Below are 25672 nucleotides of genomic sequence, written 5' to 3' on the forward strand. Positions count from 1 at the left end.
GCAACCACTGGATTAAACCTTTGATTGGACATTAACTTTTGCACTCCCCTAATATTAAAACGTAACCGAGCGTCCTTTTGGGGAATATTTGGAAACAAAAACGACCATGTTAAGTTTTCCCACTGAGCAAATGTGTTTGGAGGTTAATTATGTGACAGGCTCCGTACTCTGGAAGACAATATGCTGCCTGGAGAGGTTGGACATTCACGATTGACCTCGAAAATATTTATGTCATTGGAAGCATCCAACTCTACTCCTCAACTAACTTTAAGAATGATGTGAAGGTAATGTTTAAAAAGTGTTAAACTTCATCACTTGCGGTGCGCATCTGGGGAAACAACACCAAAATGCTTTGAGATCATTCTTTTGCTTTTAGATCTTTTATTTGTACTTGTCTTCTAATGGCCGGGAATGGAAGTCCTTGGGTCCCTTTAAGTCCTTGGTGGGGACATCAAGGAAATATTTTTTCTACAATTTTGATCTGTTTCAAGCAAGGTATTATTTTAATTTGATGCGATTTTTTCATCTTGTTACACTTTGTAATGATAAACATGCAGGTACGTCAGACTTAACATCACGGCCACGGCTTTAATGCAACCACCCGTTGTCTCCGGTTTCGGATTGTACGGAGCTTCCTTCGACTGCACAGATCTTGTTACATATAACTTCGATCGTTACGCAGTGCCTGCTCTTGTATCTGCATTGTTGGGCTTCTATGCTCTTCTCATGTTACTTGCAGTCAGAAAGGATCAGAAGAATAGATGGAGGGTAGGATAGGAAATAGTTTTTGGGGCCATGAATTGCCCAGGATTTAGCAGTGTCAGTGACAGGCATATGTGTAAACTGCAGTAGACAGTAGCGGTTTGGTAGAAAGTTAGATTTTTTCAACGGAAGTTGGAGGTGGAGGTATTTTCGCTCAGCTTTACGTTAAACAAAGAATCTGCACATAAGGCTATCGACTTGTTTCGTGTAATTATGTAACGAAAAGTCATGTCAGTAACGAAGTATTCTTGTAATCACCTCATGGACATTGTCAGTGATTTGACTTTTGCCTTAAGACAGTATGAAAATTTAGAGATACATACTCTCCATACCATCGCCTCCGATTGAACAACCAAGTTATAGTTACGAGCTCTCAATAACCACTGCATGGAAGAAGGTGGATTCCGATCTCCTTATACGGATCCATGGAAGCAGAGGATCGACTCCGATCGTTTGGCTGCGTCGTGATTATCCTGGTATACTCAGGTGGGTGTTTAGGTATCGCCATTTTATATTTACGTTGTAGAAGTTTCACAAAATATTTTGGGAGGTGTACAGACAGCACATAGAGATGGTTGACCAAACATATTATGGTGCTCATTGAGTTGTTTGTGACATAGATTTTTTTTATTGTTTTTAGACCTGGTTTTACCGACACGCTAGCTGTCCACTTGCCCAACGCTGTCGGAACTCCAGTCCACATGAGCATAGTCGCCATCCACCGTGAATCGGTGGCGCGAGAACAGATAAAGATTAAAAAGTACAGATCGTCGGAAGAAGGTGCGCCTTTGAAAGCAAGAAAATCTCTTTCCCACACGCTTATCAGCCTCTTTGACTCTGAACAAAACACTGGTGGAAGTTCATCCTATGAGAATGACAGGAGCAAGTCCGCACCCAAGTGCCTTGGCCTTGAGCGTGTAGCCATTAAAAACCCCACCACAGGTGAAAGATGGGTTGCTGACATAAGGTGCTGCGGCGAGCGTTGTTCGTGGATATCGTTTATTGGTACCGCAGTCGCCCTACGACATGGAGGATCGACTGTTCTGCCTTTGGAACCAGCTCATTTTTCTCAAAATAGCAGGAGATGGTTTAAATGTCTCTGCGGTTTTCACCTTCTGGCCGGTCTTTGTCTAAACAACCCGTCTTACATTATACGGAACTTGCTGTGCGTTGAAAGAGTCTGTATCGCATTGACCGTTTCATTCAGTGCCATTTTTACAACCACGTTCTTTCACGGCTTCGACTATAGTTATGACTTGAACTATGGGATACCAGTTGACTTGTATTCGATGATAGGTGCAGTGTGTCAGACCCACACAATGTCGTTCCTGGTAGCATGCGTCAGTCTTAGTGTCTTGCATAGTTTCTTGCATTTTGTATCAGGAAAATGGCACAGGGAAATTGAAGACGGAGTGTCGTTTTTTCAAGGTATCAAACCCCTGTCCGTCGCCGTGCAATCGCTTCTAACTTCGATGAATTTAAACTGCGCCACTGACACGAGCGTTCTTAAGCTGGAAGACAAAAAGAGTGGAGTCTATTCGAAGCGACGTAAATCGACGATTTTTACACATTACTCGAGTCCCCCGACAAGACTGAAATTTTGTACCAACCACTTGGGAGAAAATGACGCAACCGGCCAAGGAGACGCACAGTTTGCAACGAAAAACAAATTCATACCGCACCGCATAATTTTACGATTTATCTTGTCAATATCTGCAGTCCTGTGGGCAGTTGGTACAAGCATGTATCTTTGTATTAAGGGTGCAGATCTTGCTGTAGGGGCCGGTAAAAACCTAGCAGTCATAATAGCCGTAGATGTGGGTGTAGTGCATCTGTTGGTCATGCCCCTTGTGGGCACATTTGCTTATCTTCTACAAAAACTTTTGAACTACGCCGAAAAACCGATCAATGCGTTGAGACGCAATACATTGTAGCTCAATTTTTACTTAATTGTATTTTGACGTTTAGTTTGTGGTAAGCGTTGGTTATTGATTTGTTTTTGCTAATAAACTGATGACACCCTTTTTGTTTCAGTTTGTTGCTGTCTAACAGCGCCAACGAGTTGATAAAGTTGCAGTCGCCATTTTCAGGCCCAGTCGATAGTGAAAACCTTGGTCTTTCGATTTAGTTAGTGTATGTTATAAGTTCCATTTTAAAAGAACACCGTCGAGGCCTAAACCAGAAAACATGTTCTCGCTGGTTGCGTTTTCAGTTTGTCATGAAATTTGCACTTTGCTAATTTTAAAAATAGTTCTCGTTCAGGTTGGTAAGCGAGATTACATGACCTACGTGGAAGTTAAACCAAAGAAATCCTGTTTTCAAGGCCCTCTGCAATAATGCACCTGCCGAGTGTTCCGCTTGTTTTCCGATAACTGCTGTTGGATCTTGTGACTTATAATAGGTACCTAATATTCAAAGTTAAAAAAAGTTCAGTACACAGCAAGGATTTGTTGCACCTCCAGAAGGATCTGATGAGCTACATGGGAGTCATAAACAGCTCTTAGTCAATTTATTTAGCAACTACTTTGGTGTTACTGTGTGCAGGAGGAGAGGTGGACCTTGCATAGTACTGCAATAGATAGGAAAAATTTTTCTGCAAAGTCCAATTGCATTTTTTGTTGCTTTTTTACCCCAAATAATGTCGAAAAGTAAAGGATCAAATGCCCCCGAGGGATAAAAATGAACTTGTTCGGCGACCAAATGTGACCAGAATGCGTAGATGAGGAAGTGATCTTTCATACAACCACAAATGACTGTATCCTTAAACGATTCATTTTTCTGCAAATATAGCCTGAAGTTTGAGCTGGCATTTTAGTTTAGTTTTCTACAGCACCCGGTACAAGTAGCCTGGATCAAAGCGAAACCCCACTAAAACTGGCCTAAATTCTCCCTAGCAAATGTGCTCAAATAAACCGTAAAAATTAACCCCCCATGCATCACTGGTAGCTTTGTGACGTCCTTTCTACAGTTGGCATTTCCCGATAGCGAAACTTATTTTAATAGAAAGGGTCCTTCATAGGCCACAGGCCGAGCTTTTTATTGGTCGCAACAAAGATACATTTTTTTAAAGTTTATAACTTTTATTGTTGTGGCTGACAAGTAAGCTTAGGGATGTTTGGTAGCCTAGTTATAGTTACACATCTATGCTTGGGTTAGAACCTTTGTAGTTACTTAGCCTATAGATAGCTTAGATTTACACCCAAATAAAGTAGACTTGTTATGATACAAGTTAAATGTAGATTGCCTGTGTCATTGTTTCCAGCAGAAATATTGACATCACCATTTTTACAAATATTAAGACACAGGAAAATGAAAGTTTGAATTCATCTGACGAAAAGTAGCAAGGATGAGGTGATATCGTTTACCACTGTATAGTTTGAAGATAACGGACGTTTTATTAGGTGTTCAGGCAATTTATGCCAAGCTGTGAAAGAAAAACAAAGAATCGAATTAGAAAACAAATCGCTATTTGCTGACACATTAGCATTTAAACAGATTTTCAACTTATATCTAACCAATGTGGCGAGGAGTTAGTAATAAGGATTTTTTGTGAATTGTCCAGTTAAATGTAATTTTACACTTTAGTAAATTGCAAAATATAACACAAAGGTTTTCGTTAGTAAGTAGATGCTTCTACCTACCTGCAAAATCACCACAATGACCTGGAGAGCCTCTCGAACCAACACAATATAGCTTCGTTTTTGTGTAATTTGTGACTCTGAAAACGAAACAATGTAACTGCTTGATTGCCGTAAAAAAATAAGTGGTGGTGGTTTTGCTAACAAGTACTTACACAATATTATATTAATAAGAGCAACTATAACAATCCAGTTTTCTTTTTACCACACTGAACAAAATTCTTATCGTTACTTACCGGTTTGGCAAACGAAACAGAAAATATCAGGCTATTACAACCATGAAATACCAATCATGTGCAATGCTACATAAACGTAATTCAGAAAAGTCATTTTACCTTACTCCAGGACACAGTGCGTACGGGAAACCGAGGTGATCGTACTGTCTAAACTCTATGTAACCTGGGATTACACCATCATTAAACTCTGACATGTTGCCTTTCAAGAACTTCACAGGAGTGGAAAAAGAAGGGAAGTGAGATAAATCAATCTTGCTTTCCTTATCTACGCACATTTGGAGTGTGTTGCTTATGTACAAACAGAACTTTGACACAACAAACGAGACCTACCAAAGCATCCCATAACTTTTCTCAACACGGCGCCGACTGCATTGCTATAGATTGTTTTGTACAACCTGAAAAAATACATTGCCCAGAAAAATCACCTTTGTGACTGTTAGTTTTGTGGCTGTAATGCTGATTTTAAATCTTTAGATAACCGATTTTTTTATTTGATAGGCTCACTTTCACTTCTTTTACTGACATTACCTTGATGAAGTATAAGACTATATGAATAACGCACTCAAAAGAAATGCATTGCAAACCTTCTGATAACAGCATATCCAACGAGGATTTGCTTAAAAGGGCCTGCAAAATTTAAGAAGTACTTCGATGTTGTCAATCCGTCGAAGTGATAGTCTGGTGTAGAAACAGAGGATTTCCAATCCTAAGAATAAACGAGTGTGTGGTACTAGTTTATTTTCTTACAAACCTTTGTAGCTGCCTTCGTGTGGGTTTACTCTTGTGTGTCTTTTTACACCAAAAGTCGTCAGGCGCAATGACAACGCTAAAGGTATCAGTTGGAACAAATGTGTTTCTTTTAAATTGTTTCAACTTTTCCAATATTATGTGCATTTAAGGTGAACCTTACAAAGGTGCTTTAAATCACTTACTACAGGAAACACACTTTGCTATATATTTACTTGAAACATGTACTACAAGACAGACTAACTTACAGTTCCACGAACAAAAAAGATGATATGGCACACGTCGCCTCCACAAAACTTGTGGTATCGAAACGTAAAACCTGCAGCATACTCGGAAGATAAAGGTCTGTATGTCCGGTATGTGTCATTCCGTTCAACCTGATTTTGAAAATTTTTTTATAATTTTGTTATTTGCTGTACATTTTGCATTTGTATTTTTTAAAAGATATTGTGATGGAAATTATCGATGCTCAACAACTCCGCTTTTTTTGAATGTCTGTGGCTATTTTTGACATATTATTTTGCACCTTTTTCCTTTAACATGATATAAATATTCTAATCATAAATTTGGAAAAATTTCGATGTTTTCGTTCTCGCTTCAATGTTTTAGAAATTTTATTTAAAACAATGCAAATAGAGTTATTTTTTTACACCTTCATTGTAAAATTTTCAATCGATCCGTCGCTGTTGTCGATAAACGCCAATGCTGTGAATGGTAGTGTTTTGGTTTCCATCGTGAAGTCCACTTGATCAAAAACTCTAAAAACGTTGTTCGTGAGACAAAAGTGCTCAAGGGCATACAAAAAAAACTTGTTTGTTCCGATCATAGTGGCCAAATGAATGCTTGACAGCAATACGTTCAAAAATAGTTTGTAATGGTCTGTTAACTTTTGTTTTAACAATTTTAAAACTATATGATTAAGCAATTCGTTTTTTAACAAGCCGTTCAAATATCGTTCAATTTTACTTAACGTTTGCAACACAATATTTTGAAAATTTTCAAAATCGCTGAAAACCTACTTCCTTGGAGAAGAATCGTTTACTCTTAAAAATCCATCACCATTGACTTCAATGTAGACCTAAATTGCATAAAGGACTTATTTATAATTAGTTGAAGTTAGCACTCAAGTTTTTGTATGATTGAATCTTTGTTAAAAAATTTACCAAGAACGATTAGAGAACACTTGTTTTTGCAGTATTTTGTTTTTGTTAACTTTGCAAACCTTGTCTGCAAAGGTAAGAATTTCCGGTGATTTGTGTGAGACCGAAGGACCGTTCCATGAATTTCGACCGTCCCTGTATGTCCAGTTGGTGGACTTCATGCATGCCATTAGTTCCGCACTTATATCTAAAAAATAAATAATGCAAAATAAAGAGCAAAATAAAACAATTTAAATTGTTGGCGTTCTGGAGGTGAATTCATTATTTGCAAACGGATACGAACCTTTGGGATAGGCGCGAACGAACGGGACGTGTTGCGAGTACAAAGCTTGAAGACTATTTCCGTATTTAGACAGAAACCCGTTGTCAGTGTAATACTTCAAGAAAGCCTCTTGGTCGATTCCAGACAACAAGACGTTGTTCGGAACGTGCCATATCATCATGTCTGTCGCCTGTAAGTAAATATAATGGGCCCAGCTAAATTTTTGTGTTATTGAAAATTGTGATGTAAGGTGACGATTTACAACCAAGTGCTGAGCATCTTCTACTAAGTTTAAATTTTCCTACCAGGAAGGAACATACGTAAAAACTACTCGTTTTGTTTTGGTTTCTGTTTGTTCATCTCAAACCTACATTGACATTGTAATAAGCTGAAGTTTTGTAATCTGCGCTTGTTGCAGCTTCCATATCTCCAAAGTCGTTCGTGCCCAGCCAACTTCCATAGCCTACAGAAAAAAAATGTTTACTGTTTTAACAATACATGATTTTGTTTCTGGTGCGTGCTTGATCCTCGATGGTTAATATCGTTCAGGATTTCGGCAGTAGTTTTTAGGTAAAATAACAACTAATGCCTTGCGAAAATAAAGTAACGTAGTATTACCTCCACCACGTCCGGAACGTAAACGATAGGATGACCATTTGTCTTTGGACGAACAACCACCCGTATCGTCGTCGTGAATGGAAGCGATTAAAGTCCACCCCCCTCCAACAGATTTCATGTCACAGAAAACCTAAAAAAAATTTTTTTGAACAAAAAAGTTTTAAATATCCGAAATATCTATTTAGTGCACAGGCTTAGTTTTGCCTTGGCCTTGTGTTTGGATTTGGCCGCCTTTTATGTGGTTTAATGTTACAAAATCCCTAATTTTATTTGGAAAGGTTGAGGAAAAATTTTCAACAAAGCAATTTTAATATGACATTGCGGTTCTTTAAACAATCCTGTTGTTCAATTAAAAAATAAAAGCTTGAAGTTTTAAAATACAGTTTTAAACCTTGTGTGGGTTCGTAGTGAAGTCGGGTTGCAACGTGATGAGACCAGACATTCTCAGTCCTTTCTCATACGCATCTTTACACGACTTAGGATAAACTTGAAATGTGAAGTTTCGGGACCCTAAAGGATATTATTTTTTTGTCAGTTAAAATCAACTAGAAGACATTATCGTCCAAATAAATAACCTACGAGTGTGCCTACCTGTATGAATGGTTTTAACTTGATACACTGACATTGTGCCTGATTTGCTTTTTAGCTGTCTGTTGTTTGAGGTCTGAAACACATTTCAAAACTACAGTACTAGAGGACTTGAAATTTAATCAGAGTCTCACCAATGTAATACCAAATCCCAGTGCAATGAAATTCATGGCAACCAACAGAATAATGGCTATCACACCCAGACTGAAAGCCGTGCTTTTGCCACGAGGTTTCGGTTCTGTGACAACATTTTTAAGCTTTGTCTCAATCTAATTCTAACGTAATAGCAAAATGTATTTTTACCTGATTGAAACTTGTCATCTGTTTCTTCCAGATCTTTATATGTTTCTGTTGGTTGCACTGATATTTCGTCGGCGGCCAAGTTATATGTAGCCATTCTTACAGCGAATTACCAGTCAGAAAAATAAGGTTATAATCAAACTACAACAGCTATGATTTTTATAGACTACTTTTCGGTCATTGTTTGTATGTTCGCTATTGAAACACACTATTTGAACAGTGTTCACCATTAAAACACATCAAAGCGACTGGTCTGATTTTCAAAAACTGCATCGCAATGTATACCGAAAACCTCTTCAACGAAAAGCTCAAGGTTGTCAGCTGGAAATGATGTGACAAGCACATATTCCAGAACTGTTTTGGCTAACTGTTCGAAAACACACCGTCAAGCCCGTCCAATAATAAAACAAACTAGGTTGTAGTAAAGACCACACTGAGAATTCAGAAAAAGCTAAATTATGCAGTTGCTGCATTAGGGAGAAACACGTTCTCAAAACTGTCACGATTCTCATATTCAGCTTCCGGTCTACGTGACGTCAGAGTGTATTAATTTGTTTTGCCACTTGACAGTTGAGTTGAAACGTATTCCGTTTTAAAATTGTCTCCGGAGAAAAAAATGGGAAGTAATATCCATCAAAGCAGACATAAGTTTAGGCGTGGATATGTAAGTTTTATGACTGTTTCTAACCACTGACGTGTTGTTTAGACATGAGCATGTGACGTCAATCGTTAACTTTGTAATTACAAAATACGTGTTGCTCCCTTAGAACGCACCATAATTGACAATTGTGTGAAGTGTTACACAAATAGATTTTTTGAGATAATATATCACCTGTTAACATGTGGAATTATTCTTGGTATAATGTAAGAATTACGTTTTAACTGTAATGAAGGGCAAGTTCTGAAGCAAATTCACGAGAACTACATTTTGCAACATTAGACGGGATAACGCTCGAACAACGAAACACGACACAAAACGTGACACGGAGTGAAAAAAAATTACCGGGTTCACCCGGGATACGGTTGCGACGAATAACAAAATCTGGCAATTTTTAAATGTTTTGAATATTAATTTGTTAAGGTAAACTACGATGTGAACAAGGTATGACTAGTGTAACAAGGTAAGTGTCAAATTATGTAAGAAGTGAAATGTGTTAAGAGTGAAAGACCTGATGACACTTGAAGGCGTACAGTTTAGGTTGTGTCATAAAAAATACCCTTTGGTTTAATCAAAGAAGCTTCACTGACAATGTCATGTGATCAACATTAGAAGACCTCTTCGCACCGGCATATTTTTTTCTCTCTCCATGGCCCTGCTCAGGTTGCTGCATGGAATTAAACAAAGAACTTACAAAATTACCCAGGCAAACTCACTTTGATTTTTTATGCTTTTATTTGTACAGAGCATAACAGAATTAATGACATAAATTGGTATGGAGCAAAATTGATGTACATAGGTGAATTTCATGTTTTAGTTAATTGACTTGCCACTGTTTTGACACAAATTGTTATACAAGTATAAGATTTAGGTGAACGAAAGTTGAATGTATGACTGTAAGGGAATTCATCTCACGAACAGCAGCAAGGAAGAGGTGATGTCGTTAACCACTGTATAGTTGGAAGATGACGGACGAACCACGCTGTGCTCGGCCAATTTGTCCCAAGCTAAGAAGAAAAACATAAGGTATGAACTGAACTAGATATCAAATCGCTATTTGTTAGCTAGATTATTAACACCTGAATCTAAGATTTTAAAAAATACATCAAAAGACCATGTGACCATCTAGGGTAGTGGATATATTAGCAAATATTTCGTCAGAGATTCACCTGTTGTTTAGAAAAGCTTTACCAAGAAAAAGTATCCTTACACTGTAAAACGTCAAAATCGGCTTCAAGAAATTGCTATTTTAATTGCAAATAGTTCGATGCCTTACCAGCAAAGTCACCACAATGACCAAGGTTGTTAACCGAACCAACACAATAAAACTTCGAGCTTGTAGAATTTGTAATTCTAAAATAAAAAAATGTGAATGTTCATTGATTGCGCGGTGATGATATCAGCAGTAAGTAGGCTACAATATTTTTACCTTACTCCAGGACACAGTGCATACGGATAACCTAAGTGGTCGTACTGTCTGAATTCAATGTAACCTGGGGTTACACCTGCATTAAACTCCGACATGTTGCGTTTCAACAACTTCACAGGTGTGTTGATGGAAGGAAAATGAGCCAAATTAATCTTGCTTTCTTTATCTAAGCAAATTTGGAGCATGTTACTTATTTAGGAACATAATTGCTACAAATAAGACTTACCAAAGCATACCATAACTTTTCTTAGCACGGTTTCAATTGCACTGTCATATGTTATGTAGTACAACCTGCAACAAGGAAACATTCGTGACGTTACACTAATCTGAGACAGTAAAATTTGTTGTTGTCATAGCTTTGTTGTAATTTTCATATTCGTGGAACACCAACTTTGCGCGTATGGTATGATGCAATGCTGTCGGTTTTGGCCACATCGTTACGTGACTTGTTATCAGTGTTGGGGTAATTTGGTAATCCAAACAAAATATAAGCGCGAAGCTATATTTATTGTCACTTTCACAGCGATAACCGTTCTTAATATTTTTGACCGACCTTCTAAATACAGTATATCCAACGAGGATTTGTCGGAAAGTGCTTGTGACATTGAAAATATACTCCGACATAGTGGATCCATCGAAGTCATAGTCATATGGTAAAATAGAATTCCAATCCTAAAGAAAAAAAAAGAAAAGAAAGAATTGGTACTAGTTTAGTTGATTTTGAACAACTTTCAATTAGAAGAGCATTTGTCGTCATGTGAGATTTTGCTGTTAATGCCACCTCAGCAATAGGATAAGTTCCTACTATAAAAAAAGCTTCCCAAAAGGCATATGTTCAGACAAGCAGACCGCAACTAAAAATAAATGCTTATAAATTTGTTTCAACTGTAGCAATACATTGTTTTGAGGCGAAAATTTGAACCATGCAACTTCAATATTTTTTATCACTGAAAACAAACGTTCAAGAATGAGTCTGGCTTACTTACTGAACCGCGGACGAAGAAAATCATGTGACACACGTTTTCTGAACAAAGAAAGCGATACGAGATCGTAAGCCCTGCAGTATACTCGGAAGTTAAATAAGTCTTGGATGTGGAAGTTCTGTCATTCCGTTCAATCTGAATATGCAGTGTTGCTCGTCAATAACTCACGATGGCGACCGCGCATTGTGCGCAAACTATACACATAACTATATATGCTGTTCTTTCACACTATGAAATGCTTGACGTTATCGAAAGATACAGATTTTTTTAATAAGTTTAAGTAAATAGAATTCATTTTGTTGTACCTTCATTGTAAAACTCTCAATCGATTTGTCGGTGTTGTCGATGAATGCCAAAGCAGTGAACGGAAGTGTTTTGGTTTGCATCGAAAAGTCGACTTGATTAAAAACACTGAAAATAAACGTTTGTGCGATGAATGTAGGCTCTCCATAAACGGTAAGGGAAAGTTCAACGTATGAAGTAAATGGGAAAGGTTTTGTCAGCAGTAGCTAGAACCTTACTTGCGTGGAGTAGAATCATTCACTTGTAAAAATCCACCCTCGTTGACTTGAATGTACACCTTGCAACAGTTTGTGATGATTGATTGTCGCAGAATTTTTTTTTAACTTTGCATACCTTGTGTGAAAAACTAAGTTTTTCCGGTGTGTTGTATCGAGCCGGTGCACTGATCCATGAATATCGACGGGTGCCGTATGTCCAGTTGGTGGACTTCATGCACGTCATTAGTTCCGCACTTATATCTGAAAATAATCCAAGAGCAAAATGCTTCCACTATAAGTTTGATTACTAATAGAATTGAATTAAGATTTCCATCATGACTATTGAATTGGACATTTTTAAAGCTGGAACTTTTGACATAATTGTGCTAAAACCATTCGGAAAACTTGTTTCTTCAACTGTGTACGAACCTTTAGGATATGCGCGAACAATCGGGGCATGTTTTGTGTACAAAGCTTGAAGATTGTTTCCGTATTTAGACAGAAACCCGTTATTAGTGTAGTACTTCAAGAAAGCCTCTTGGTCGATCTCAGACAACACCACGTTGTTTGGGACGTGCCATATCATCATGTCTGTCGCCTGAAGTCATTGAGCAGAAAATATAAATTCGATTTTCAACAAATTTAGTTGGTATCTTGCTTTTCAGGTACATTTACATCCATGGGTGGACTTTTCTTTGTTTGCTTAACAATTTATAGAAGAAAACCTACATTGACGTTATAATATGCAGAAGTTTTGTAGTCAGTGCTTGTGGCAGCTTTAACATCCCCGAAAGTTTTCTCATTTAGCCAATTTTCGTAGTCTAAAGAAACAAAAGTTTATTTCGTGTGTTCTCTGTTTACTTATAGGGAGAAACACATTTATTACGTTTGAACCGAGAAATAACGAAACCAAAATAAAAAATCAATTTTTAACATCCCCAAAGTAAATGTGATACGAAAAAATTAAACATATTAATAATTAAACTAAGAGATGTTCATAATTTTGAAATATTTTTAGCGAAAAAAGTAGCTTGATACGGCGACTGGTTTCTAAGATACTAACGTGATGCATGAACTTTTTCAACACGACAGAGACAAACCGTCTTTCAGGGATTGTCTTTTTGTCCACTCACAAGATAGAAGTAATTGAATTTTGAGACTGGCAAAGACCGCCGAGAAAAACCGACCAAATTAGCTGATTATGCAACACAACACTGTAATTCAGTCACAGTACCACTTTTTGTCTGGCAGTAGTGTTGCCTACGAGTTCGCGTCATAAATGATTTGATTAATTCGCCACAACCAATCATTAATGTATTTTTCGCAATATAATTTATAACTCGAAATGTTGGAATCATCAAATTAAAGTCAACACAAGTGTGAGGATAAAGTTATGACATCACACCCAAAATGACGTCATGTAATGTCACTGAGCAAAGAAACGCACCATTCCGGTCTTATCGAAGTACAGAGTAACGTCATTGCTGTTTTACCCTTCGGATTTTATCATCGTCTTTGTTGTACTAAATTATATAAATAAAGAAATGTCGTTGTTACCATCGTTACTTCCGAAATATTGTGATGACCATCTATCGCCAGGTCCACAAGTTCCCGATAAATCGTCTTCATGAATTGACGCGACCAGAGTCCATCCCCCTCCAACTGATTTCATGTCACAGTAAACCTGCATGAGGAGGCGAAAATAAGTTTTTTTATCAATGTATTTTCTAACATAATATATCCTGCGTGATTTCTATGAAGCAAGTCTTTCTGGTTGATTGCTGCTTTCAAGCATTACTGTAGTTTAATTCGCAATCAAAACAACAAGTTGATTGCTGGGAATATGTTTAATCCGCAAAATGTGTTTAATTGCGTTGTTACTTCTTAGTCACCGTTCCGAACCTCGTACGGGTTTGTAGTAAAGTCGGGTTGCAACGTGACGAGACCAGACATCGTTACTCCCATGTTGTAAGCATCTTTACACGACTTGGGGTAATCCTTGACCGTGATGTTCCGTGGGCCTGTAGGGATATTTTTGATGTATCAATTATAGCAATATTAATATATGGCAATATTAGCATTGTCAATCGTAATTGATAAACTGGTGCCTACCTATATCAAGGGTTTTATATTGAAATGTGGGGACTGGAGTGAGTTCTGCCGAAGTTGAAATTGTCGTGTTTGGTTGCTTTGTTTTTTTGCTTTGTTGGTGGCTTCCCGAGGTCTAAAACATTACATATTTTCCTCTCAGGATGGAACTGCAAGTATGATATTCGGTGGGGTTCAAACGCTTACCAACGAAATGCCAAATGCCAGAGTAATTGCAATCAAGGCAACCAACAGAATAATGACAACCATTCCCAGACTGAAAGTCATGCTTTTGCTTCGAGGTTTCGGTTCTGTGGCAAAACCGTTAAGTTTTTTTCTTGATCGAATTCTAATGTAATTGCAAAATGTTTTTACCTGTTTGAAACTTGTCGTCTGTTTCTTCTAGATTCCGATATGTGCCTGCTGGTTGCACAGACACCTCGTCATTTCGTAAGTTATACGATGCCATTTTGTCAGCCGAGAGAGTTTTACAGTCAGACGAATAAGATTATCAAAAAAATTTAACAAACTTTTCTTATTCTGAATTTAAACTATATTTTAACAAAATCTTTAAAAATTAGTCGATTTTAATTTTTGTCCAATTTCTAGGAAATTTTATCTATTATATACACACAACCAACCCACATCAAACCACCCATTTTGAATTTTGAGCTGCAACTTGTGGCTTATTTCATCAACTGGAACTAATAGTGCAATCGCACATTCCTCCTTTACCGAGTTTTCGACTATTAAAACTACACAATATGCCTACCTAATTCAATAGCAAACGAAGCATGTTTGGGTCGCAACTGAATCAGCAAATGCTCTAGACAATTCAAAATAACCGATAATTTTGAAAAAGTTTAGCGTTGAATTGCGCCAGACTTGCTCAAGAACCGAAACACGTTGAATCCCCAAGTTGCTGCAGTTGTTACTACATTAAAAGAGAAAAACGTTCTTGGAAATCCTCACGAACTTTGAAACTGGTGTCCGGACTAAGTGACGTCATGCTGTATGTTTCGAGCCTCGTGCTTTTGGTAATTAAGCAGATTGTAAACTTGGCTCGGCCCGATGCTACTCAACCGTCATTTATACAACGACTGTTGTTGCGACACCTGACAGACATGTAGCTTTATTGTCTGTTCGAAACACAGTTTTGGAAACGGACATCAAATTTTTACTTAAATTTTCTTAGATTTTCGTGACATTTTACTGCAGTAGTTGTTGTTGGACTTCTTTATGAAGATAATTTTTGATTGTTGAACCATTTCAATTATAAACTAGGTGTCGCTGCTTGTGGACGCAGTTTTATTTTGTAAACTTTTCCATAGTATTTTCGGAATGGTACGTAACTTTGTTAAAGGTTTTTCGCGTGATTTTTGTGAAACAACATGACAAGAAACGTTTTTCAACCACATTTAAGGAGTTACGCTGTGACACATCATACAACACAAAACGTGGCGCGGAGCCAAAATTTTCTTCACGTCGTCGCTTCGTGGTAAAATGAAATTGACGGGATAAGTTACGATACGGTTGCCACAATGTTAATAGACTTGCGAACGTTGTTGACATTACAAAAGTTGTGATACAGGAATGAGATATAAGTGAGCGAAAGTTAAATATATAAATGTAAGGGAATTCATCTCACGAAGAGCAGCAAGGATGAGGTGATGTCGTTTACCACGGTATAGTTGGAAGATGACGGACGAACCACACGGTGCTCGGCCAATTTGTCCCAAGCTAAGAAGTAAAAAGTAAGGTATGAACTGAACTAGATATCAAATCGGCATTTGTTAGCTAGATCATTAACACCTGAATCTAAGATTTTAAAAAATACAACAAAAGACCATGTGACCATCTAGGGTAGAGGATAATTTAGCAAATATTTCGTCAGAGATTCACCTGTTGTTTAAAAAAACTTTACCAAGAAAAAGTATCCTTGAAACTTAAATTTGAAAATAAAACACTCAGAAGAAGAATGTAAAACGTCAAAATTGACTTCAAGAAATTGTTATTTTAATTGCAAATAATTCGATGCCCTACCAGCAAAGTCACTACAATGACCAGGGTTGTTAACCGAACCAACACAATAAAACTTCGAGCTTGTAGAATTTGTAATTCTAAAATAAAAAAATGTGAATGTTCATTGATTGCGTGGTGATGATATCAGCAGTAAGTAGGATACAATAATTTTACCTTACTCCAGGACACAGTGCATACGGATAACCGAAGTGGTTATATTGTCTGAATTCAATGTAACCTGGGGTTACACCTTCATTAAACTCCGACATGTTGCCTTTCAAGAACTTCACAGGTGTGTTGATAGCAGGAAAATGAGCTAAATTAATCTTGCTTTCTTTATCTAAGCAAATTTGGAGCATGTTGCTTATTTAGGAACATAATTGCTATAAATAAGACTTACCAAAGCATACCATAACTTTCCTTAGCACGGTTTCAATTGCACTGTCATATGTTACGTAGTACAACCTGCAACAAGGAAACATTTGTGACGTTACACTAATCTGAGACAGTAAAATTTGTTATTGTCATTGCTTTGTTGTAATTTTTATATTCCTGGAACACCAACTTTGCGCGTATGGTATGACGCAATGCTGTCGGTTTTGTCCACATCGTTACGTGACTTGTTATCAGTGTTGGGTTAATTTGGTAATCCAAACAAAATATAAACGCGAAGCTATAGTTTTTGTCACTTTCACAGCGATAACCGTTCTTAATATTTTTGACCGACCTTCTAAATACAGTATATCCAACGAGGATTTGTCGGAAAGGGCTTGTGATATTTAAAATATACTCCGACAGAGTGGATCCTTTAAAGTCGTAGTCATATGGTGCAAAAGAATCCCAATCCTAAGGAAAACGTGTAATTGGTACTTGTTTAGTTGATTTTGAACAACTTTCAATTAGAAGAGCATTTTGTCGTAATGTGAGATTTTGCTGTTAATGCCACCTCAGTAATAGGATAAGTTTCAGCTATAAAAAAAAGCTTTCCAAAAGGCATATGTTCAGACAAACAGACTGCAACTAAAAATAAATGCTTATAAATTTGTTTCAACTGTAGCAATACATTGTTTTGAGGCGAAAACTTAAACCATGCAACTTCAATATTTTTTATCACTGAAAACATAGGTTCAAAAATGAGTCTGGCTAACTTACTGAACCGCGGGCGTAGAAGATCATGTGACACACGTTGTCTGAACAATGAAAGCGATACGAGATCGTAAAACCTGCAGCATACTCGGAACTTAAATAATTCTTGTATGTGGAAGTTCTGTCATTCCGTTCAATCTGAATATGCAGTGTTGCTCGTTAATGAATCATGATGGTGACCGCGCATTGTGCGCAAACCATACACGTAACTACATAAGCTGTTCTTTCACACTATGAAATGCTTGACGTTATCGAAAGATACAGTTTATTTAAATAAGTTTAAGTAAATAGAATTCATTTTGTTGTACCTTTATTATAAAACTGTCAATCGATTTGTCGGTGTTGTCGATGAATGCCAAAGCAGTGAACGGAAGTGTTTTGGTTTGCATCGAAAAGTCGACTTGATTAAAAACACTAAAAATAAACGTTTTTGCGATGAATGTAGGCTCTCCATAAATGGTAAGGGAAGTTCAATTTATGAAGTAAATGGGAAAGGTTTTGTTAGCAGTAGCTAGAACCTTACTTGCGTGGAGTAGAATCATTCACTTGTAAAAATCCACCCTTGTTGACTTGAATGTAAACCTTGCACGCAACAGTTTGTGATGATTGGTTGTCGCAGAATTTGATTTGTTAACTTTGCATACCTTGTGTGAAAAACTAAGTTTTTCCGGTGTGTTGTATCGAGCCGGTGCACTGGTCCATGATATATGACGGGTGCCGTATGTCCAGTCGGTGGACTTCATGCACGTCATTAGTTCCGCACTTATATCTGAAAATTAATCCAAGAGCAAAATGCTTCCACTATAAGTTTGATTACTAATGAATTGATTTGAGATTTCCATCATGACTATTGGATTGGTCATTTTTAAAGCTGGATCTTTTGACATAATTGTGCTAAAACCATTCTGAAAACTTGTTTCTTCAACTGTGTACGAACCTTTAGGATATGCGCGAACAATCGGAGCATGTTTTGTGTACAAAGCTTGAAGATTGTTCCCGTATTTAGACAGAAACCCGTTATCAGTGTAGTACTTCAAGAAAGCCTCTTGATTGATCTCAGACAACACGACGTTGTTTGGGACGTGCCATATCATCATGTCTGTCGCCTGAAGTCATTGAGCAGTAAAAAGAAATATGATTTTTAACAAATTTGCTTGGTATCTTGCTTCTCAGGTACATTTACATCAATGGGTGGATTTTTCTTTGTTTGCTTAACAACTTATAAGAGCAAACCTACATTGACGTTATAATATGCAGAAGTTTTGTAGTCAGTGCTTGTGGCAGCTTCAACATCCCCGAAAGTTCTCTCATTTAGCCAATTTTCGTAGTCTAAAGAAACAAAAGTTTATTTCGTGTGATCTCTGTTTACTTGTAGGAAAAAACACATTTATTACATTTGAACCGAGAAATAACGAAACCAAAGTAAAGCAAAAAAATATAAAGCATGGTCACATAATTAATTTTTAACATTTTTAACCTTTTTGGTCCTGAAGATGTTGCTTTTAAGTCTTTGCCTTTTAATCAGTTGATTTACCATCGATTTTGTTGTACTAAATTATGTAAATAAAAAAAATGTCGTTGTTACCATTATTACTTCCGAAAAATTGTGATGACCATCTATCGCCAGATCTACAAGATCCCGATAAATCGTCTTCATGAATTGACGCGACAAGAGTCCACCCACCTCCAACTGATTTCATGTCACAGTAAACCTGCATGAGGAGGCGAAAATAAGTTTTTTCATCAATGTAGTTTCTAACATAATATATCCTGCGTGATTTATATGAAGCAAGTCTTCCTGGTTGATTGCTGCTTTCAAGCAATACTGTAGTTTGATTCGCAATCAAAACAACAAGTTGATTGCTGTGAATATGTTTAATCCGCAAAATTTGTTTAATTGCGTTGTTACTTCTTAGTCACCGTTCCGAACCTCGTACGGGTTTATAGTAAAGTCGGGTTGCAACGTGACGAGACCAGACATCGTTACTCCCATGTTGTAGGCATCTTTACACGACTTGGGGTAAACTTTGACCGTGATGTTTCGTGGGCCTGTAGGGATATGTATCAATTATGGCAATATTAATTGATAGCAATATTTGCATTTTTAAATGTAATTGATAAACTGGTGCCTACTTATATCAAGGGTTTTATGTTGAAATGTGGGGAATGGAGTGAGTTCTGCCGATGTTGAAATTGTCGTGTTTGGTTGCTTTGTTTTTTTGCTTTGTTGGCTTCCCGAGGTCTGAAACATTACATATTTTAAATTCCTCCCAGCATGGAACTGTGAGCATGATGTTCGGTGAGGTTCAAACGCTTACCAACGAAATGCCAAATGCCAGAGTAACTGCAATCAAGGCAACCAACAGAATAATGACAACCATTCCTAGACTGAAAGTCGTGCTCTTGCTTCGAGGCTTCGGTTCTGTGGCAAAACCATCAAGTTTTTTTCTTGATCGAATTTTAATGTAATTGCAAAATGTTTTTACCTGTTTGAAACTTGTCGTCTGTTTCTTCTAGATTCCGATATGTGCCTGCTGGTTGCACAGACACCTCGTCATTTCGTAAGTTATACGATGCCATTTTGTCAGCCGGGAGAGTTTTATAGTCAGACGAATAAGATTATCAAAAAAATTCAACAAACTTTTCTTATTCTGAATTCGAACTTTATTTTAACAAAAACCTTCAACAAATTAGTATTTTTTAATTTTAGTCCAATTACTAAGAAACTTTGTTTTTATATACACACAACCAACCCACATCAAACCACCCATTTTTAATTTTGAGCAGCAACGTGTGGCTTATTTCATCAACTGGAACTAATAGTGCAATCGCACGTTCCTCATTTACCGAGTTTTCGACTATTAAAACTACACAATATGCCTACCTAATTCAATAGCAAACGAAGCATGTTTTGGTCGCAACTGAATCAGCAAATGCTCTAGACAATTCAAAATAACCGATAATTTTGAAAAAGTTTAGCGTTGAATTGCGCCAGACTTGCTCAAGAACCGAAACACGTTGAATCCCCAAGTTGCTGCAGTTGTTACTACATTAAAAGAGAAAAACGTTCTTGGAAATCCTCACGAACTTTGAAACTGGTGTCCGGACTAAGTGACGTCATGCTGTATGTTTCGAGCCTCGTGCTTTTGGTAATTAAGCAGATTGTAAACTTGGCTCGGCCCGATGCTACTCAACCGTCATTTATACAGCGACTGTTGTTGCGACACCTGGCAGACATGTAGCTATTGTGTCTGTTCGAAACACAGTTTTGGAAACGGACATCAAATTTTTTTTAATAATTTTCAACTTTTAAACCATTCCAATTATAAACTAGGTGTTGCTGCTTGTGGACGCAGTTTTATTTTGTAAACTTTTCCATAGTCTTTTCGGAATGGTACGTAACTTTGTTAAAGGTTTTTCGCGTGATTTTTGTGAAACAACATGACAAGAAACGTTTTTCAACCACATTTAAGGAGTTACGCTGTGACACATCATACAACACAAAACGTGGCGCGGAGCCAAAATTTTCTTCACGTCGTCGCTTCGTGGTAAAATGAAATTGACGGGATAAGTTACGATACGGTTGCTACAATGTTAATAGACTTGCAACCGTTGTTGACATTATACAAAAGTTGTGATACAGGAATGAGATATAAGTGAGCGAAAGTTAAATATATAAATGTAAGGGAATTCATCTCACGAAGAGCAGCAAGGATGAGGTGATGTCGTTTACCACGGTATAGTTGGAAGATGACGGACGAACCACGCGGTGCTCGGCCAATTTGTCCCAAGCTAAGAAGTAAAAAATAAGGTATGAACTGAACTAGATATCAAATCGTTATTTGTTAGCTAGATCATCAACACCTGAATCTAAGATTTTTAAAAATACGTCAAAACACACTGTGACCATCTAGGGTAGTGGATGTATTAGCAAATATTTCGTCAGAGGTTCAACTTTTGTTTAGAAAAGCTTTACCAAGAAAAAGTATCCTTAAAACTTAAATTTGAAAAAAAAACACTCAGAAGAAGAATGTAAAACGTCAAAATTGGCTTCAAGAAATTGTTATTTTAATTACAAATAATTCGATGCCCCTACCAGCAAAGTCACTACAATGACCAAGGTTGCTAACCGAACCAACACAATAAAACTTCGAGCTTGTAGAATTTGTAAGTCTAAAATAAAAAAATGTGAGTGTTCATTGATTGCGTGGTGATGATATCAGCAGTAAGTAGGCTACGATATTTTTACCTTACTCCAGGACACAGTGCATACGGATAACCTAGGTGGTCGTACTGTCTGAATTCAATGAAACCTGGGGTTACACCTTCATTAAACTCCGACATGTTGCCTTTCAAGAACTTCACAGGTGCGTTGATGGAAGGAAAATGGGCTAAATTTATCTTGCTTTCTTTATCTAAGCAAATTTGGAGCATGTTGCTTATTTAGGAACACAATTGCTATAAATAAGACTTACCAAAGCATACCATAACTTTTCTTAACACAGTTTCAATTGCACTGTCATATGTTCTGTAGTACAACCTGCAACAACCAAACATTTGTGACGTTACACTAATCTGAGACAGTAAAATTTTGTTGTTGTCATTGCTTTGTTGGAATTTTCATATTCCTGGAGCACCAATTTGCGCGTATGGTATGATACAATGCTGTCGGTTTTGTCCACATCGTTACGTAACTTGTTATCAGTGTTGGGTTAATTTGGTAATCCAAACAAAATATAAGCGCGAAGCTAGATTTATTGTCACTTTCAAAGCGATAACCGTTCTTAATATTTTTGACCGACCTTCTAAATACAGTATATCCAACGAGGATTTGTCGGAAAGGGCTTGTGACATTTAAAATATACTCCGACATATTGGATCCTTTTAAGTCGTAGTCATGTGGTGAAATAGAATTCCAATCCTAAGGAAAACGAGTAATTGGTACTTGTTTAGTTGATTTTGAACAACTTTCAATTAAAGGAGCATTTGTCGTCTTGTGAGATTTTGCTGTTAATGCCACCTCAGTAATAGGATAAGTTCCTACTATAATTAAAGCTTCCCAAAAGGCATATGTTCAAACAAACATACTGGAACTAAAAATATATGCCTATAAATTTGTTTCAACTGTACATTGTTTTGAGGCGAAAACTTCAACGATGCAACTTCAATATTTTTTACTACTGAAAACAAATGTTCAAGAATGAGTCTGGATAACTTACGGAACCACGGGCGTAGAAGATCATGTGACACACGTTGTCTGAACAAAGAAAGCGATACCGGATCGTAAACCCTGCAGCATACTCGGAAGTTAAATAAGTCCTGTATGTGGAAGTTGGGTCAGTCCGTTCAATCTGAATATGCAGTGTTGCTCGTCAATGACTTATGATGGCGACCGCGCATTGTGCGCAAACTATACACGTAACTATATGTGCTGTTCTTTCACACTACAAAATGCTTGACGTTATCGGAAGAAATAGTTTATTTAAATAAGTTCAAGTAAATAGAATTCATTTTGTTGTACCTTCATTGTAAAACTCTCAATCGATTTGTCGGTGTTGTCGATGAACGCCAAAGCAGTGAACGGAAGTGTTTTGGTTTGCATCGAAAAGTCGACTTGATTAAACACACTGAAAATAAACGTTTGTGCGATGAATGTAGGCTCTCCATAAATGGTAAGGGGAAGTTCAACGTATGAAGTAAATGGGAAAGGTTTTGTCAGCAGTAGCTAGAACCTTACTTGCGTGGAGTAGAATCAGTCACTTGTAAAAATCCACCCTCGTTGACTTGAATGTAGACCTTGCATGCAACAGTTTGTGATGATTGATTGTCGCATAATTTGATTTGTTAACTTTGCATACCTTGTGTGAAAAACTAAGTTTTTCCGGTGTGTTGTATCGACTACTTGATGTACTGATCCATGAATATCGACGGCTGCTGTATGTCCAGTTGGTGGACTTCATGCACGTCATTAGTTCCGCACTTATATCTGAAATTTATTCAAGCAAAATGCTTCCACTATAAGCTTGATTACTAATAGAATTAAATTAAGATTTCCATCATGACTATAGGATTGGTCACTTTTAAAGCTGGAACTTTTGACATAATTGTGTTAAAACCATTCGGAAAACTTGTTTCTTCAACTGTGTACGAACCTTTAGGATATGCGCGAACAATCGGAGCATGTTTTGTGTACAAAGCTTGAAGATTGTTTCCGTATTTAGACAGAAACCCGTTATTAGTGTAGTACTTCAAGAAAGCCTCTTGGTCGATCTCAGACAACACCACGTTGTTTGGGACGTGCCATATCATCATGTCTGTCGCCTGAAGTCATTGAGCAGAAAATATAAATTCGATTTTCAACAAATTTAGTTGGTATCTTGCTTTTCAGGTACATTTACATCCATGGGTGGACTTTTCTTTGTTTGCTTAACAATTTATAGAAGAAAACCTACATTGACGTTATAATATGCAGAAGTTTTGTAGTCAGTGCTTGTGGCAGCTTCAACATCCCCGAAAGTTTTCTCATTTAGCCAATTTTCGTAGTCTAAAGAAACAAAAGTTTATTTCGTGTGTTCTCTGTTTACTTATAGGGAGAAACACATTTATTACATTTGAACCGAGAAATAACGAAACCAAAATAAAAAATTAATTTTTAACATCCCCAAAGTAAATGTGATACGAAAAAATTAAACATATTAATAATTAAACTAAGAGATGTTCATAATTTTGAAATATTTTTAGCGAAAAAAGTAGCTTGATACGGCGACTGGTTTCTAAGATACTAACGTGATGCATGAACTTTTTCAACACGACAGAGACAAACCGTCTTTCAGGGATTGTCTTTTTGTCCACTCACAAGATAGAAGTAATTGAATTTTGAGACTGGCAAAGACCGCCGAGAAAAACCGACCAAATTAGCTGATTATGCAACACAACACTGTAATTCAGTCACAGTACCACTTTTTGTCTGGCAGTAGTGTTGCCTACGAGTTCGCGTCATAAATGATTTGATTAATTCGCCACAACCAATCATTAATGTATTTTTCGCAATATAATTTATAACTCGAAATGTTGGAATCATCAAATTAAAGTCAACACAAAGGTGAGGATAAAGTTATGACATCACACCCAAAATGACGTCATGTAATGTCACTGAGCAAAGAAACGCACCATTCCCGTCTTATCGAAGTACAGAGTAACGTCGTTGCTGTTTTACCCTTCGGATTTTATCATCGTCTTTGTTGTACTAAATTATATAAATAAAGAAATGTCGTTGTTACCATCGTTACTTCCGAAATATTGTGATGACCATCTATCGCCAGGTCTACAAGTTCCCGATAAATCGTCTTCATGAATTGACGCGATCAGAGTCCATCCCCCTCCAACTGATTTCATGTCACAGTAAACCTGCATGAGGAGGCGAAAATAAGTTTTTTTATCAATGTATTTTCTAACATAATATATCCTGCGTGATTTCTATGAAGCAAGTCTTTCTGGTTGATTGCTGCTTTCAAGCATTACTGTAGTTTAATTCGCAATCAAAACAACAAGTTGATTGCTGGGAATATGTTTAATCCGCAAAATGTGTTTAATTGCGTTGTTACTTCTTAGTCACCGTTCCGAACCTCGTACGGGTTTGTAGTAAAGTCGGGTTGCAACGTGACGAGACCAGACATCGTTACTCCCATGTTGTAAGCATCTTTACACGACTTGGGGTAATCCTTGACCGTGATGTTCCGTGGGCCTGTAGGGATATTTTTGATGTATCAATTATAGCAATATTAATATATGGCAATATTAGCATTGTCAATCGTAATTGATAAACTGGTGCCTACCTATATCAAGGGTTTTATGTTGAAATGTGGGGACTGGAGTGAGTTCTGCCGATGTTGAAATTGTCGTGTTTGGTTGCTTTGTTTTTTTGCTTTGTTGGTGGCTTCCCGAGGTCTAAAACATTACATATTTTCCTCTCAGGATGGAACTGCAAGTATGATATTCGGTGGGGTTCAAACGCTTACCAACGAAATGCCAAATGCCAGAGTAATTGCAATCAAGGCAACCAACAGAATAATGACAACCATTCCCAGACTGAAAGTCATGCTTTTGCTTCGAGGTTTCGGTTCTGTGGCAAAACCGTTAAGTTTTTTTCTTGATCGAATTCTAATGTAATTGCAAAATGTTTTTACCTGTTTGAAACTTGTCGTCTGTTTCTTCTAGATTCCGATATGTGCCTGCTGGTTGCACAGACACCTCGTCATTTCGTAAGTTATACGATGGCATTTTGTCAGCCGAGAGAGTTTTACAGTCAGACGAATAAGATTATCAAAAAAATTTAACAAACTTTTCTTATTCTGAATTCAAACTATATTTTAACAAAATCTTTAAAAATTAGTCGATTTTAATTTTTGTCCAATTTCTAGGAAATTTTATCTATTATATACACACAACCAACCCACATCAAACCACCCATTTTGAATTTTGAGCTGCAACGTGTGGCTTATTTGATCAACTGGAACTAATAGTGCAATCGCACAT

At 37.2% G+C, this 25672-nt stretch overlaps 6 protein-coding genes across 6 annotated transcripts in view; 1 reads left to right on the forward strand and 5 right to left on the reverse strand.

The window, feature by feature from the left end:
* Nucleotides 1–2696, forward strand: part of LOC145898261 (uncharacterized) — a 49349-nt gene extending 46653 nt beyond the window's left edge. The window contains exons 119-123 of the mRNA XM_082986689.1: nt 159–284; nt 377–495; nt 558–768; nt 1076–1248; nt 1403–2696. Coding sequence (XP_082842815.1) covers nt 159–284; nt 377–495; nt 558–768; nt 1076–1248; nt 1403–2696 — 1923 coding nt within the window. The remainder of the gene's footprint in view (nt 1–158; nt 285–376; nt 496–557; nt 769–1075; nt 1249–1402) is intronic.
* A 1389-nt stretch (nt 2697–4085) lies between these two features.
* On the reverse strand, nt 4086–8408 carry LOC145898262 (uncharacterized). The gene is made up of 16 exons (XM_082986690.1): nt 8315–8408; nt 8146–8249; nt 8015–8087; nt 7815–7933; nt 7424–7553; nt 7177–7268; nt 6827–6995; nt 6606–6730; nt 6403–6461; nt 6036–6141; nt 5632–5760; nt 5221–5342; nt 4967–5031; nt 4736–4901; nt 4404–4480; nt 4086–4186 (listed from the first exon to the last, which is right to left on the reverse strand). The coding sequence occupies exons 1-16, from the start codon at nt 8406–8408 to the stop codon at nt 4086–4088; spliced, it is 1731 nt and encodes a 576-aa protein (XP_082842816.1).
* Nucleotides 8409–9839: 1431 nt separating this feature from the next.
* LOC145899277 (uncharacterized) lies at nt 9840–11705 on the reverse strand. The gene is made up of 7 exons (XM_082988011.1): nt 11687–11705; nt 11385–11516; nt 10952–11070; nt 10625–10689; nt 10399–10564; nt 10246–10322; nt 9840–9976 (listed from the first exon to the last, which is right to left on the reverse strand). Exons 1-7 carry the CDS (start codon nt 11690–11692, stop codon nt 9876–9878), a joined length of 666 nt encoding a protein of 221 aa, XP_082844137.1. The 5' UTR covers nt 11693–11705; the 3' UTR covers nt 9840–9875.
* A 193-nt stretch (nt 11706–11898) lies between these two features.
* Nucleotides 11899–14509, reverse strand: LOC145898263 (uncharacterized). The gene is made up of 9 exons (XM_082986692.1): nt 14345–14509; nt 14177–14280; nt 13994–14105; nt 13784–13902; nt 13439–13565; nt 12611–12702; nt 12311–12479; nt 12018–12142; nt 11899–11961 (listed from the first exon to the last, which is right to left on the reverse strand). Exons 1-9 carry the CDS (start codon nt 14436–14438, stop codon nt 11899–11901), a joined length of 1005 nt encoding a protein of 334 aa, XP_082842818.1. The 5' UTR covers nt 14439–14509.
* A 905-nt stretch (nt 14510–15414) lies between these two features.
* Nucleotides 15415–19680, reverse strand: LOC145899141 (uncharacterized). Its single transcript, XM_082987862.1, has 16 exons — nt 19624–19680; nt 19456–19559; nt 19271–19379; nt 19068–19186; nt 18723–18849; nt 18375–18466; nt 18075–18243; nt 17782–17906; nt 17661–17719; nt 17446–17551; nt 17144–17275; nt 16719–16837; nt 16392–16456; nt 16166–16331; nt 16013–16089; nt 15415–15709 (listed from the first exon to the last, which is right to left on the reverse strand). Exons 2-16 carry the CDS (start codon nt 19516–19518, stop codon nt 15609–15611), a joined length of 1629 nt encoding a protein of 542 aa, XP_082843988.1. The 5' UTR covers nt 19519–19559; nt 19624–19680; the 3' UTR covers nt 15415–15608.
* Nucleotides 19681–20624: 944 nt separating this feature from the next.
* Nucleotides 20625–25487, reverse strand: LOC145899066 (uncharacterized). The gene is made up of 16 exons (XM_082987777.1): nt 25324–25487; nt 25156–25259; nt 24973–25084; nt 24763–24881; nt 24418–24544; nt 23590–23681; nt 23290–23458; nt 22996–23123; nt 22875–22933; nt 22659–22764; nt 22357–22488; nt 21940–22058; nt 21613–21677; nt 21387–21552; nt 21234–21310; nt 20625–20929 (listed from the first exon to the last, which is right to left on the reverse strand). Exons 1-16 carry the CDS (start codon nt 25415–25417, stop codon nt 20829–20831), a joined length of 1770 nt encoding a protein of 589 aa, XP_082843903.1. The 5' UTR covers nt 25418–25487; the 3' UTR covers nt 20625–20828.
* Nucleotides 25488–25672: the final 185 nt, after the last annotated feature.

The sequence above is a fragment of the Ascidia mentula genome, chromosome 4, assembly GCF_947561715.1.
Source record: "Ascidia mentula chromosome 4, kaAscMent1.1, whole genome shotgun sequence".
NCBI lineage: Eukaryota > Metazoa > Chordata > Ascidiacea > Phlebobranchia > Ascidiidae > Ascidia > Ascidia mentula.